The sequence below is a fragment of the Bos indicus genome, chromosome 9, assembly GCF_029378745.1.
Source record: "Bos indicus isolate NIAB-ARS_2022 breed Sahiwal x Tharparkar chromosome 9, NIAB-ARS_B.indTharparkar_mat_pri_1.0, whole genome shotgun sequence".
Taxonomy (NCBI): domain Eukaryota; kingdom Metazoa; phylum Chordata; class Mammalia; order Artiodactyla; family Bovidae; genus Bos; species Bos indicus.
This window is the reverse complement of record NC_091768.1, coordinates 82,348,751-82,362,832: the sequence shown is the minus strand read 5'-3', so window position 1 is coordinate 82,362,832 and position 14,082 is coordinate 82,348,751. Positions and strand designations below refer to the sequence as shown.

The following is a 14,082-nucleotide window of genomic DNA, read 5'->3' as shown; positions in this document are numbered from 1 at the left end:
AAAGGGGATTTGAAAGAGTAAGTGACTAAATACCAATAGCATCTAAGATATTAAAACAAAAGCTAAATAGGTTTCACATATATATTTTTAACATCCAATATTATTTTTCCCTAACCTATCTGTAAAGAAAATTGAGAATTATGTATATATATATAAGAGAGAAGAGAGAAACACAGAGAAAGAGAAAGTGAGACAGTGAGAGTAAGAAAGAATGTATTAGGGCATATGAGAGAAACTGCAGGAACACATGTAGATTATCAGGATATAGGCTGTCTTTCTATTTTATTTTCATAATCATACATTCAAAGTTCTAAGTCTATCAGTAAACACCACTGAAGAATATCAAAGTCACCTTGTGTTAAAATTACTTTTATTCAGGATGAAAAATACAACATGTAACCAGTTTAGATGATAGTCTATGATTAGTTCTTTACCACATATTTCAAAAGAACTACATACTTATTTCCCCTTGTTACTGCAATATATTTCTTTATATTTACCGTTACTTAAAAGGTTACAATGTAGTGTTTTATGTAGCTTTTCCTTAATAGCAGATAGAGAACATGTTGCACACAATTACAGGCAGAAAAAAAATTAATACATAACTTTTCAAAGGAAGGACAAGGAAGACACCAAATCTACAACTTGTAGTTCAGAGTTCAGGGAATTTTTTTTTCTTTAAATAGGTATTTTTACTGGGTATGATGTGATCTGATAGAAGCTCTAGATTTTTCAAACTGCAGCGGCATAAAGCTATTTCCAACGCGATGGATGAAGATGGATCTGAGGTAGAAAGGTGGTCATGGCTTTCCTCTTATATAAAACAATTTTCTTCTTCTCAAAATATCTTTACTGCAAATAGACACCCTTGCCCCCCAACCCACCCAACCTATTCTAAAGAATAGGAATTTCTAACTTTAAGCCTCCTTCTGGCCAGATCCCAGTTAAAGAGAACTCAAAGTTAAAATGTCCTGATGTTTTAAAGCACATATGCTTCAATCAAAACACATTATTTTTACTTTTTTTTTTTTTTTGGTTTCTTTACATTTGGTAAATGACATGGCATGTTTAAACTGAACCAAATAAATGTTAAATCAGGAGCTGAACCAAATACCTAACTGAATGCACTCAAAGGTGTAAGCCAGGATTCCACCATCTAAGCATTAATTTCATTCTTCTATAGAAGCAGTGATACAGGCTTTTGATAAACATCGTTCCCAAATGCATTGGTCAAATGAAGGGTAATATAACAAGCTATTCCTTCAAAAAGTAAAATGAGACATTCATTAAATTTGTGTCTGCTTTCAGAAGGAAAATAACCGGGGGTTTCAAGAATCATTGAGGGCTTGAATATATTAGAGACATAAACAACCATCAAAATTTCTTCAAAGGGAACTAAAGACAGCCATGGATTTTGGTATCACAATTAGGTACAGGTCTGCTGTGTACTGAATGATGAAAATCAAGACCTGGGAACTAGGAAAAGTTGGACCAAATCTTGTTTCTGTGTCAAAATGAAAATATGCTTAAATGGGCAACCTTTGGTAAAATAATCTTTGAGATTATTATAATTCTGTCATACAGATTGGGACATAAAATAAATAAAGAAATCAACACCAACTTATATAGAGCAGGGAGATAAAAGACAAGGGGAAAAAAATCCCAATAGAAATGCCTGTTAGGCCCACAGGATTTTTATTGCGGTTATCCAAGTGGTCACTAAAGAAATAAGTGTATGATGTGAAGTAAAGTTAAATAGTATACACAGAGCTGTAGCCTAATCCATAAACATATAATATTTGATTGACATATATGAAGTTATTAATTTGGCCAAATCATGGAAACAAATAAAATCTATTTGGTCATGTGGCTTATGAATTATAAATAACCAAAACATAATGGTAAAAGAGTCAAAGAAACAAATGAAGTTATTGTACAAGGTTAATATGAAGGAATGTAAAAATGTAAAATTGTCTTCTAATTCTGATGCATTTGTTCACGGTTATTAAAAAGAAGGTCTCATATTAGAAACCCCCCACCCACTTTCCCAATACTGTATACAGTATACAAATCAGTGACAAATGTATTTCCATTTCCAAATACCATTCTGTTCATTAATTTACAGTTGCATAGAAAGGGAAGAAGAAAACAATAACATATGATTATTATAAAAACAAAATATCCTTTCCTCTTTGGATAGTCAGTGTTTTACTCCTTCAGTAGAACACACAGTCAGCACTCAACAGCATAATTCAAAGAGCCATGGAGCTTCTGATTAAATGGAACTTGACACTGGCATTTGCTGAAAAGGGCAACACTGTAAATCAAGAAATGTTGGTTGGCTAGATGAATACTTCACATTGCCTGTGGGAAGAGAAAATAGCACTGTCAGAACAACATTTACAGAAGGCATTACAGGTAGCAGAGACCTGTCAACTCTTAAAAAAATAAAAGTGCTTCTTTCAGCATAGACAAGCCCTCTTTTGCTACATTCAATGGGGATACTTTACTCCCACCTGACTTTTGTTCCTGGAATGAAGTCCTTTGCTTTCATCATAAAGTTTCATAGCCTGCTTTTCATCAACTCAGCTGATATAGAGGAAGTCTGGAAGACTTTTCTCTTGTCCAGGCTGGAAACCAAGTTAAAACTGAGACGATTTGTCTTTTCTTTTTTTTTTTCCTGAGAGGTACTAATGTTGACTGAATTAGGTTGGTGCAAGCACTCTGTGTTCCTCTGAGGGTCTGTGGGAGGTCTTCTGCAGAATTGGTACCCTGGACAAATTCCAGGGTACCAGCTGGATCCCAGCTGGGATCCAGACAATAAGAACTCAAGACAGGAATCACAGTTCAAGGGTGTGCGATGGTGCCAGTTAAAGGCTCAGCGCTAATGTACAGAGGCAAGGAAGGATAGAAATCCAGGTCACACTCAGAGGAGTGGCATCAACCTTTCAGAGATCAAATGGTTGGGTCCATTATCATTAAAATCTATGTCAAAAACTCTTCTCTAAATGCATCTTTCACTGGCTTGCTCTAATGGATATCTACATCTCCCTAAAGGCACAGCTTCCTCCATAGAAAGAAAGGACTTCTTTACATAGGTCTGTTTTTTATCTCTCACACTCCTCAGATACGGGATAGGTTCATATTGTGATTTTCAGGGCCTTTTCTCTCTCTCCTTCCTTAAAGTACCCAGCTTTGAATCTCTTGTCATCAAACCATACCACCCACTATGCAGCTCTAAGCTCATGTCCCCTTACCTCTTGAAGAAAAAATGGCTGTCATTCATTGGTTTTAAATGTTCATGATTTCAATACATAGATGGTTTCTCCAAACCTGTGGCCTCTTAGCTCCTTGAGCTCCACTCCTCCCAGAATCTGTCCTTCACCCTTTCTCAGCCTTCCACGCAAAGTCTCAAATCTGGATGACTGCCAACACCTGCATCCCTTCCAATATTTCAATTTCAATCATCCCCCTTTCTGACAACCCACCTGTACCTTTCCAGCTTACTTCCACTAGGACCCAAACTTCACTCATCCTCTGGTACTATGGCCTACAGATTTCCTGTCTCCCACACCTATTGCACCCTCACTGTTCTTCCTTCCAGACTTGGGTGCAAGCATTATCATCGCTCCTCTGCCTCTTCCCTTGAACTGTTGTACTCTCTTGGCCAAACAACTACTTCAACTTAAATGCAATAAATTTCAAGTTAAATGCAATACTTGGCCTACTCTGGTGCCAGTGCCCATGAACTTGAATGAGGCTGAAGGGCAACACATAGTCCTGCAGACAGGCCTCAAGTTAAATTCACAGGCAAGCAAGTGGTGGCCTTTAATGCTACCTGGCAGTCACTCTGTTTCCACATACTCTCCTCAGCTCCAAGCAGCTACTGCACATCTTCCAGTCTCTCCTCATACCTCCAAGGCCTCCTCCCCAGCCTCACTCTCTGCTGAAGCCCCTGCTTCTGATTCACTAAGACAACAGAACAATCACAAGACTTCTGCTCTCTGGGATGAGGTTCTTCCTTCTCACAGGCTCTCACACCACAGCCACTGATCTACTTCATATTCCCTTGTGTTCCCTCCAGTTACTAAAGATGAACCATTGGTACTTCTCCTTAATATCTCAGCCTCTTGGGCCATTAAGGCAGTAGCACAATCAGAGGGTTCACGGTTTCAAAAAGATTCATAAAAGGTGCATGAGGAAAAATGTTCTCCAAAGATTTACTGTGGTCTTGGGACACACTATTTCTAAGACTACCTGATAAGGAAAATACTGAAAAACACATGGGCTATATCTGCCAACAGTTCTCAGCAAATTCTTAAATGAAAAATCAAAATCTTCTCCCCTCAGAATAACAAAAGCAGCTTTGTGTACTGCCCCAGGCATGGCTTTTAAGTCCATGTTCTGTGGTAGCTATCTGAAGTACATGTTTGGGAGAACCCTGTCAGCTAAACCTATCTGGGGTAATTTTACATAGTACATAGAACTATTAAAGGCTTGAGTCTACTGAGTGACTTTCACTTTGGGCTTCCCTGGTAGCTCAACTGGTAAAGAATCCACGTGCAATGTGAAGACCCTGGTTTGCTTCCTGGGTCAGGAAGATCCCCTGGAGAAGGGAACAGCTACCCACTCCAGTATCCTGGCCTGGAAGACTCCATGGACTGTATAGTTCATGGGGTCACAAAGAGTTGGACACGACTGAGTGACTTTCACTAAAAACCTGTTAGAACACAAAAGATCTGGCAATTGGGGCATCTGGAAAAACTGGCGTGGGAGGGTTCCCCTCCTCAGGCTGACAAACTGCTGTACCAAATCAACTAACATGTCAAGCAAGTTTCCTTATTTACATGGGGAATAAATCAACAATGCTGTGCTGTGCTTGGTCACTTGTCATGTCCAACTCTTTGTGACCCCATGGACTGTAGCCTGCCAGGCTCCTCTGTCCATGGGATTCTCCAGGCAAGAATACTGGAGTGGGTTGCTGTACCTTCCTCTAGGGGATCTCCCCAACCCAGGAATCAAATTCATATCTCCAGCATCTGCATGGCAGGCAGGTTCTTTATCCACTGAGCCACCCGGGAAGCCCACTAGGACCCCCTAAACCTTGTTTCCATTAGCTCATGGTATCAGAATGTGGAGAAGCAAACCTACAGGTCTGTCTCCTGACTACCTTCACAAGCATGTCACTGGTCTGTTATCAACTGCACACGTGGTTTCTCCAGCCTTGCAGAGCTCTTAAACTGCGGCTGTATGCAACACAGGCAGTAAGCAAGGGCACCAGTATAAAGACAAACACTGACTGAATAGTGTCAGAGCAGCATTTGACGCACTCTCATCAAGCACAGGATATGAAGTAAGTGAAGAGCAAAACAGGGAGAAATCATGTCCTAGGGCAGGGCTGGTAGGCATTGCGAGTGGGCTGTGCAGGAGGGTCCTGTCCACTAGCAGGAAGCCAAGGGATAAACTCCATATCATGGTTCTACCAAGAAATGAGAAGAAAGGGGTCTAACAGGAAAACATTCTGTCCCTAAATAAAAACAGAGCATGGTTCATGGACTCTGAATGCACATTTATAGCATAAAAGAATTTCAATTCTCTATTTTCATAAGGTGAAAATATAGCAAAAATCAAAAATCAACAGTAGGTAATCGCTTAAACATTTTATTTTTAAATAAAGAAAGGAAAAAAAAAATAAAAAAGCAAACCGGCCATCCTGTAAAGCATGTGGGATCTTAGTTCCCTGAACAGGGATCGAACCCTGACTCTGCATTGGAAGCACAGTCTTAACCACTAGATCACCAGGGAAGTCCCACTAATTGCTTACTCCAAGTTATAATCTGTAACACCTAAACCAGTCAACCCATGAACTCTTACCTGTGGCCTGCTGGGGAGATTTGCTGAAAGAGAAAACAAAAACAGTCAACTGCAGGCATTTCTGTGGTTCTCCCTTTTATGCATGCAAAAGTGTAAACTGCACCATTCCCAGCTGTTAAATGGATATTAATAAGAAAATAAGAAAGAGCTTTGGGGAAGTTTTTTTTTTTTTTTTTGGCCAGATGCTTCAACAGGGCTAGTTTCCCTACTTAGCTTTTCATATCCCATGTGCTTTAAGAAATAAAAATTCCACCAAAATATGCAAAAGATACGCCAGCTCTCTCAAAGCAGTACATGCTAAAGCATTCAGTGAATAATTAGTTTTGCAAAAAAAACTCAAAATTTCCCACTGAAATCATGCCATATATTTGGTTTATGCATTAGAACAGAGAAAATTCTGTATATTCTCCTGAATAGTACAAATTCTGACCAAGAAGTCATTAAGGAAATGCCAGGGCCAGAGTCTTTAGTTTCTGCCACCCTTACCCCAAAGACCAGGAAGATGGTGGCAGTAGCCTAGTCCTCAGCACTCAGAAGTCTTGTAGGAACTTGGGTTAATCCTGTGCCTTCCATGGGCTAAGTTAAGAGCATGAGATAAGTTAGAATATGGTGTCTAATTTGCCTTTGCATCTGAGCAGCTCAGCTCCTCCTTGGTGGCAGAGGGCATGTGCAGTGAAGCTGATCCAGTACGACCTGAAAGGGCAGCCACTAGCACAGCTCTTCTCTAAGGCCTCTGAGGTTTCATCTCTCCCTTTCACTGTGACATCTCACAATTTCTGAACTGGTACTCAGCCCTGGGAGAGAGAGGCGCTCCACTGCTTATGATAGTAGCATCTGTTCTGGGTCATTAAAGATCGTCCCTAATCAAACAGCATGTGACTACTTTCATCATTCTATTTTTTTGTTTCCCCCTTTTTGAAGGGAAACAAACAAAAAAACAAAAAACCTGTGACCACACAGTAGGTGCTTCATGAGAAAAAGAGCAAGAAGTGGAAGCTTCTTATGATGCCCTGGAGGGAAAGTGTGCACCCCAGTAGTATTGGGGGGAATAATCAAGTCCTACCAATTGTGTAAGTTATATCAGGGAAAAAAGAGTGGACTTCCTTACACAGGGGAATTACCCTTGCACAGAACTACACCCTCTTGAGGGAAACCTTAGTTGCATGAGCATGAAGTATACCATAGGCAGAGGTAAGCTTCTCTTCTCAGTAACAAACAGCCGAATCCAAACAGAAATCAAATCTGTTTTGCTGCAAATCAACATTTTAACCCTGTAGCCTTTTATTAAATAAAGGCTACAAGTACCCTCTTGAACAAATCATAAAATACATATTTTAAAGAAATCAGGAAATCATTGTATTTTAGTAGGTCTTGAAGTTTTGATGAATGTCAATCAAGCTCAATAAATATAGGCAATTCACAGTAAGAATATGCCTGCAGATAAAAAAAATAATTAAAAAGCATTTGTTAGTCTATTAGTGAAAATAATATTCATCTTACTACTAGCATCTTGTATATTTGGATGACATAAAAGAAAAAAACAACAACAAAATGATGTTACACTGAAAAAATTAGTTACGGCAGTCAGTGGAAATTTTAGTATATCAGTTAATAGGCAACACGATTACATTCCCTTCATTAACTCCTTGTCAGGAAGAGATGGAAATGCTTGCGTCTCTGCTCTGAAACTCAACATACATAATTAAAAGAAAACTTTAAAAGGCCATAATTCAAGGATGCTATCAGGACCAACTGGGACATTAATCCAAGACAGAGGAATTCTAAAGTGTTATGTGCAACAATATACAGACACAGCAAGAAAAAAAAGTCATGTTTAAGTAGACAATTCATACAATTAGGATTTAAGAATACAGTTTCATTTTAATTCCAAGAGTGCCAGGAGTGGAAATTCACTTGTGACCATGCTAATGTTTAATTCACAAAGGATCAAAAGTCAAGATTAACATGCAGATCAATTCACTGTATGCTGGTGACCAGCAGTTTTAAAGTTCTCATTAGTTACAGGGGATTGGCTTGGCATTGGGAGGATGCCAATCCGATTTGCTTTCAAAAACTCTCCAAAGATGGTCAGTTAGCTTTGGGAGTTTGTGATGGACAGGGAAGCCTGGCATGCTGCAGTCCATGGGGTCGCAAAGAGTCAGACATCACTGAGCGACTGAACTGAACTGAAGCTTTGGAGATGCAAAGGCTTATTAAAGTATTTGCTAGCTTGTACAGCTTAAAAGGGGCAACAAAGCAAAGGAATCCAACAGAACCTTCTAAGTACTATCTAGTACTATCAATTAAACCTTCCTTCCCAACAGGAAAATTTTATCATTCATTCATTCACTCATTCAATCCAGAAATATATTGGGCACCAAATTTGCGGCAGGTGCTCATTTCTATTTTACATCCATTAAAAAAAAAAAAAAGTTTAATCAATCCAGGCAGAATTTAAAAGTATATGTCAATTTCATAAATAAATCAATTTATGTTTTTATTTTTATGAAAAGCTATCCCTATCTTGGGAGATTTTTATATTATCAAAGTATAAAGACTCTTTACTGTCATTTAAAGTGGTATTTTCTGAGGAGAGGATGGAAAGGGGTGTAATGACAGGCTGTTTTATATACTACATATATATGATGAATAATATATAATAGTGCTGTGCTGAGCTAAGTCACTTGAGTTGTGTCCAACCCTTTGCAACCCCATGGACCATAGCCTGCCAGACTCTTCTTTTCATGGGATTCTCCAGGCAAGAATCCTGGAGTGGGCTGCCATTTCTTATTCCAGGGAATCTTCCCAATCCAGGAATTGCACCCGAGTCTATTATGTCTCCTGCATTGGCTCGTGGGTGGCTTCTTCACCACTAGCACCACCTGAGGTGCAGTACTAGAATCTTAGTGTAATGGCTGACTAGAGCTAATCACCCTAAAATTATAAATATAAATTTTTAAATAATATATTCTGATTTCTTTAAAATATTATTTAAAATATAATTGCAGCTTTAAGTGGTGTGTATGTATGTACAGTAAGCTGTTTGTTTGAAACAACAGAAATGTTTTTGCTGACAGCTCAGTAGAAACTGCAAGACACCAAGGTGCTGAAGACAAAATGTTTGGGGGAAAAAAATCAATAAATAACAATTATACAGTTTCCTCTGGGATTTTTATTTGGTTATTTTCTGGCTCTTGGTTGTTCATATGGAGAATTCACAGGGTCATAATCTGCCGTGCTTTAAATTGTTTGGCCTTTCTTACAGTGACTATTTTATTCCTTGAGAAAAGAACCCATGAACCTAAAAAAAATAATAAAAACAAAACAAAACCCACACCAAAACAAAAGATGGGGGGTGGGGTGTGAAATTGAAAATAATCCCTTTTTACATCTGAACTTGATGACATCAGAAGACAATATCTGAAGAAAAGAGAAGGAATGACTTAGAAAAAGCTATTTTCAGACTTTGTCTGGCATACCACAAAAAACACTCTTTTGGAGAAATACACCTTTCTTACTATGGCCTGCACTGAAGAGGATAATTTCTCCTTAAAGACAGACTTGTTTTATGTGCCCCAGGTTGTCGATCACAGGGCAGATCAAAGGATCTCAAAGAGCAGGGTGGCACTGGCCCTCCACCCTGGGATGTGATGGCATCCAGGTTGGGCTTTGTTTGCCTTGCTGACATATGGAAAGCTTGATTTATCTTCAAATAATGTTCAGTCTCGCTTCTAATATTGCTGTTATCTCACCAAAGAAGACAAAGGGCCTCACACAGGAAAAAAGAAATGGAAGGAAAAAGCATAGTAGCGGCATTACGATCTTTCATACTCACGGCAACAGGATGGAAACGTACTGTTGATCTGCTCCATGACCTCTGTGAGGTCCGTGCTGGTGTCATGAGGGGGTGCCAGCGACTCCTCTGCCGCCGTGCCTGCAGATAGAAAGAACAACAGACGCTCTCAGATTAACGTCCGGTCTTCCACTAAAACCCAACTGTGGGGGAAAAATGCCAGTACTGGCCTCTAAACATCAGTGTGAAAATAGTCTCCTTGCAAAGAATAATTTTAGGGGGAAATTCGAAAATCACTTTTGCATTAATTTCTGGTAACAGAATTTTACATAATTAAAATGTATTAGATGTTTCTATAGAAAGAATTCAAGTGCCAGGGGAAAATTCACAAGTGAAAAATAAGTAATGGGGTCATATTATTTCTTAGTTAGAATTCCACTATTTTGCACAGCTATTTAAAAAATAACTCTATTTATTTTTGGCTGTGCTGGGTCTTCGTTACTGCATGTGGGCTTTTCTCTAGTTGCAGAGCACAGGCTCCAGGGCATTGCAAATTTCAGTAGTTGCAGCTCCCAGGCTCCAGAACACAGGTTCAATAGTTGTGGTGCAAGGGCTGATTAGTTTCTCTGTGGCATATGGGATCTTCCCAGACCAGGGATTGAACCTGTGTCTCCTGCATTGACAGGAGGATTATTTACCACTGAGCCACCAGGGAAGCCCATCAAGTATATTTTCATATGAGAAATATATTCCATCAATTTTTTCCTTCCTTCTTTATGGAGACTTCAGCATAGGCTAGCTTACACTGCTACAAAGTTAGAAGTATTTTATAAGACACTTTCTATTTTGATGTTTATTTAGTCTATCATCAATAGCAAAATAATTCTCTTATTTAACAATTTAAAATAATTTCACTATTTTAGGTTTTCCTCTGATACATGCAGCAAAAGGATTCCCATTAACAAATTATTTTGGTTCAAGTATGGGGTTCTCAGTAGGATTTTAGAGCTTAATTTCATCAATAACAAAATGTCATTCCAGAATTCCTGGTTGACAGAGCCCATCCTCGCAGCAGTGACAGGTCCCCATTGTGACCAAGGACAGGCTAGGTGGGACTTCAGCCTCAGATGGGGGTGGCTGAGGCAGAAATGTCTCGGGGAACTAGGATGGAGAAAGCAGAATACTGAGTCCCCAGCCCTGGGCAGAGAAAACTATATTTGGTGTGATATTCTTTAGTCGTTTATTCTGAATGTGTACAACTATGAAATTTCAGAGACAGAAGTTTATTGAAAAAAAAAATCATTCCTAAGGCAAAGAACAAAGTAAATTGTTGCTCATCCCAAAAGGAAGGAGCTCTTTCTCCTCTCTCATCAAAATTCGATTCACTACTACACCTTACACAAACATGTGCATTATAGTTTATTATTCTAAAATGCTTGCTTTTTTCAGTATTGTTAAAATGGCTTTGTACTCAGCTGAGATGAAAGAGAATACGAATTCCCTTATGCTTAAGGCCGGCATGTGCAAGAATGTTATTTAAAATGAAAAGCGCACAAATGGCAAAGCCCAGGGTAGAGCAGGGGAGAGAGTAGCCGAGTCTTGCGGACACAGACCTGCCTGGTGGAACTGCGGGCCCGGGTCTGGATCCAGGGAGTAGTTCAGTGCCGACTGCTGAGGGGAAGCCCAAGGGGAGACGCCATTGATTTGCGAATCAGATTCAGGCTGAAATCACATTCAGAGGTTAAAATTGAAGAGATTCAAAAAGTGATTAAAGAAAACATTTCTGTTTCTAACTTCCCTTCCCCAACTATGGATAATTAAATCACATAACATCCTTCACCCTCAGTCATTTTCAAATACGCTTTAACGTCAGTTGGTGGACTCACTAGTGTTCAGCTGAGGACCAAATGGTCCTTCCCTTTGGATCTGAGAACTTTGAAGAATTCACTTGGTTATTTGGCAGGATTTACCTATCAATGTCAGGGTCATTCCCTCAATTGTTCTATTACTTTTACGTCAACCAAGCGATTTTGGAAACATGTTTCATTCATCTTTAAAATTAACACTGCTTCCCATTCAGTAAATTTATCTAATTTAAAAATTATGCTAATTTTTTAACTTAAATCAATATTTAAGAGCAATATTGGAGAGTGGTAAAGGGTATGATAGAGTGCCTGATGAACTATGGACGGAGGTTCGTGAAATTGTACAGGAGACAGGGATCAAGACCATCCCCATGGAAAAGAAATGCAAAAAAGCAAAATGGCTGTCTGAGGAGGCCTTACAAATAGCTGTGAAAAAAAGAGAAGCGAAAAGCAAAGGAGAAAAGGAAAGATGTAAGTATCTGAATGCAGAGTTCCAAAGAATAGCAAGGAGAGATAATAAAGCCTTCCTCAGCGACCAATGCAAAGAAACAGAGGAAAACAACAGAATGGGAAAGACTATAGATCTCTTCAAGAAAATCAGAGATACCAAGGGAGCATTTCAAGCAAAGATGGGCTCAATAAATGACAGAAATGGTATGGACCTAACAGAAGCAGAAGATATTAAGAAGAGATGGCAATAATACACAGAAGAACTGTACAAAAAAGATCTTCATGACCAAAATAATCACGATGGTGTGATCACTGACCCAGAGCCAGACATCCTGGAATGTGAAGTCAAGTGGGCCTTAGAAAGCATCACTATGAACAAAGCTAGTGGAGGTGATGGAATTCCAGTTGAGCTATTCCAAATCCTGAAAGATGATGCTGTGAAAGTGTTGCACTCAATATGCCAGCAAATGTGGAAAACTCAGCAGTGGCCACAGGACTGGAAAAGGTCAGTTTTCATTCCAATCCCAAAGAAAGGCAATGCCCAAGAATGCTCAAACTACCGCACAATTGCACTCATCTCACACGCTAGTAAAGTCATGCTCAAAATTCTCCAAACCAGGCTTCAGCAACATGTGAACTGCGAACTTCCAGATGTTCAAGCTGGTTTTAGAAAAGGCAGAGGAACCAGAGATCGAATTGCCAACATCCACTGGATCACCAAAAAAGCAAGAGTTCCAGAAAAACATCTATTTCTGCTTTATTGACTATGCCAAAGCCTTTGACTGTGTGGATCACAATAAACTGTGGAAAATTCTGAAAGAGATGGGAATACCAGACCACCTGACCTGCCTCTTGAGAAACCTGTAGGCAAAAGGCTGTATATTGTCACTCTGCTTATTTACCCTCTTTCTATGCAGAGTACATCATGAGAAACGCTGGGCTGGAAGAAGCACAAGCTGGAAACAAGATTGCCGGGAGAAATATCAATAACCTCAGATATGCAGATGACACCACCCTTATGGCAGAAAGTGAAGAGGAATTCAAAAGCTTCTTGATGAAAGTGAAAGTGGAGAGTGAAAAAGTTGGCTTAAAGCTCAACATTCAGAAAACTAAGATCATGGCATCTGGTCCCATCACTTCATGGGAAATAGATGGGGAAACAGTGGAAACAGTGTCAGACTTTATTTTTCTGGGCTCCAAAATCACTGCAGATGGTGACTGCAGCCATGAAATTAGAAGACGCTTACTCCTTGGAAGGAAAGTTATGACCAACCTACATAGCATATTGAAAAGCAGAGACATCACTTTGCCAACAAAGTTTCGTCTAGTCAAGGCTATGGTTTTTCCTGTGGTCATGTATGGATGTGAGAGTTGGACTGTGAAGAAAGCTGAGCACTGAAGAATTGATGCTTTTGAACTGTGGTGTTGGAGAAGACTCTTGAGAGTCCCTTGGACTGCAAGGAGATCCAACCAGTCCATTCTGAAGGAGATCAGCCCTGGGATTTCTTTGGAAGGAATGATGCTAAAGCTGAAACTTCAGAACTTTGGCCACCTCATGCAAAGAGTTGACTCATTGGAAAAGACTGATGCTGGGAGGGATTGGGGGCAGGAGGAGAAGGGGATGACAGAGGATGAGATGGCTGGATGGCATCATTGACTCGATGGACATGAGTCTGAATGAACTCCGGGAGTTGGTGATGGACAGGGAGGCCTGGCGTGCTGCGATTCATGGGGTCGCAAAGAGTCAGACACGACTGAGCAACTGAACTGAACTGAACTGAAAGGGTATGATTTTGGTTTTTTTTTTTTTTGAAGTTGCTTTACAATGTTGTGTTATCTTCTTCTGTACAGCAAAGTGAGTCAGTTATACATGTGTACATATACCCACTCTTTAGATTCCCATATAGGTCATTACTGAGGACTGAATAAAGTTCCCTGTGCTTGAAGAGCATGATGTTGGATTCAGCTGCTTGGATACAGACTTGGTCACTCAGAGTTGTCTAATTCTGAGGCAATTTTATAACTATCTCTTTTTTATTTATAAAAACCTAGATTTTTTTAAATTTAAAAATTAGGGTTGGTGATAAGGGTATCTGCATG

At 39.6% G+C, this 14,082-nt stretch overlaps 1 protein-coding gene across 10 annotated transcripts in view; it reads right to left on the bottom strand.

The window, feature by feature from the left end:
* Window positions 1-353: 353 nt before the first annotated feature.
* The window catches only part of UTRN (utrophin), a 557,788-nt gene continuing 544,059 nt past the window's right edge, over window positions 354-14,082 (bottom strand). For 9 of the 10 annotated variants that reach the window (XM_070795583.1, XM_070795587.1, XM_070795585.1 and 6 more), the window contains 4 exons: window positions 11,281-11,389; window positions 9,710-9,808; window positions 5,875-5,897; window positions 354-2,364 (listed from right to left, as the gene is read on the bottom strand). In XM_070795583.1, coding sequence (XP_070651684.1) covers window positions 2,356-2,364; window positions 5,875-5,897; window positions 9,710-9,808; window positions 11,281-11,389 — 240 coding nt within the window. In that variant the 3' untranslated portion in view covers window positions 354-2,355. The remainder of the gene's footprint in view (window positions 2,365-5,874; window positions 5,898-9,709; window positions 9,809-11,280; window positions 11,390-14,082) is intronic. The other variant, XM_070795588.1, reaches the window with a different exon arrangement.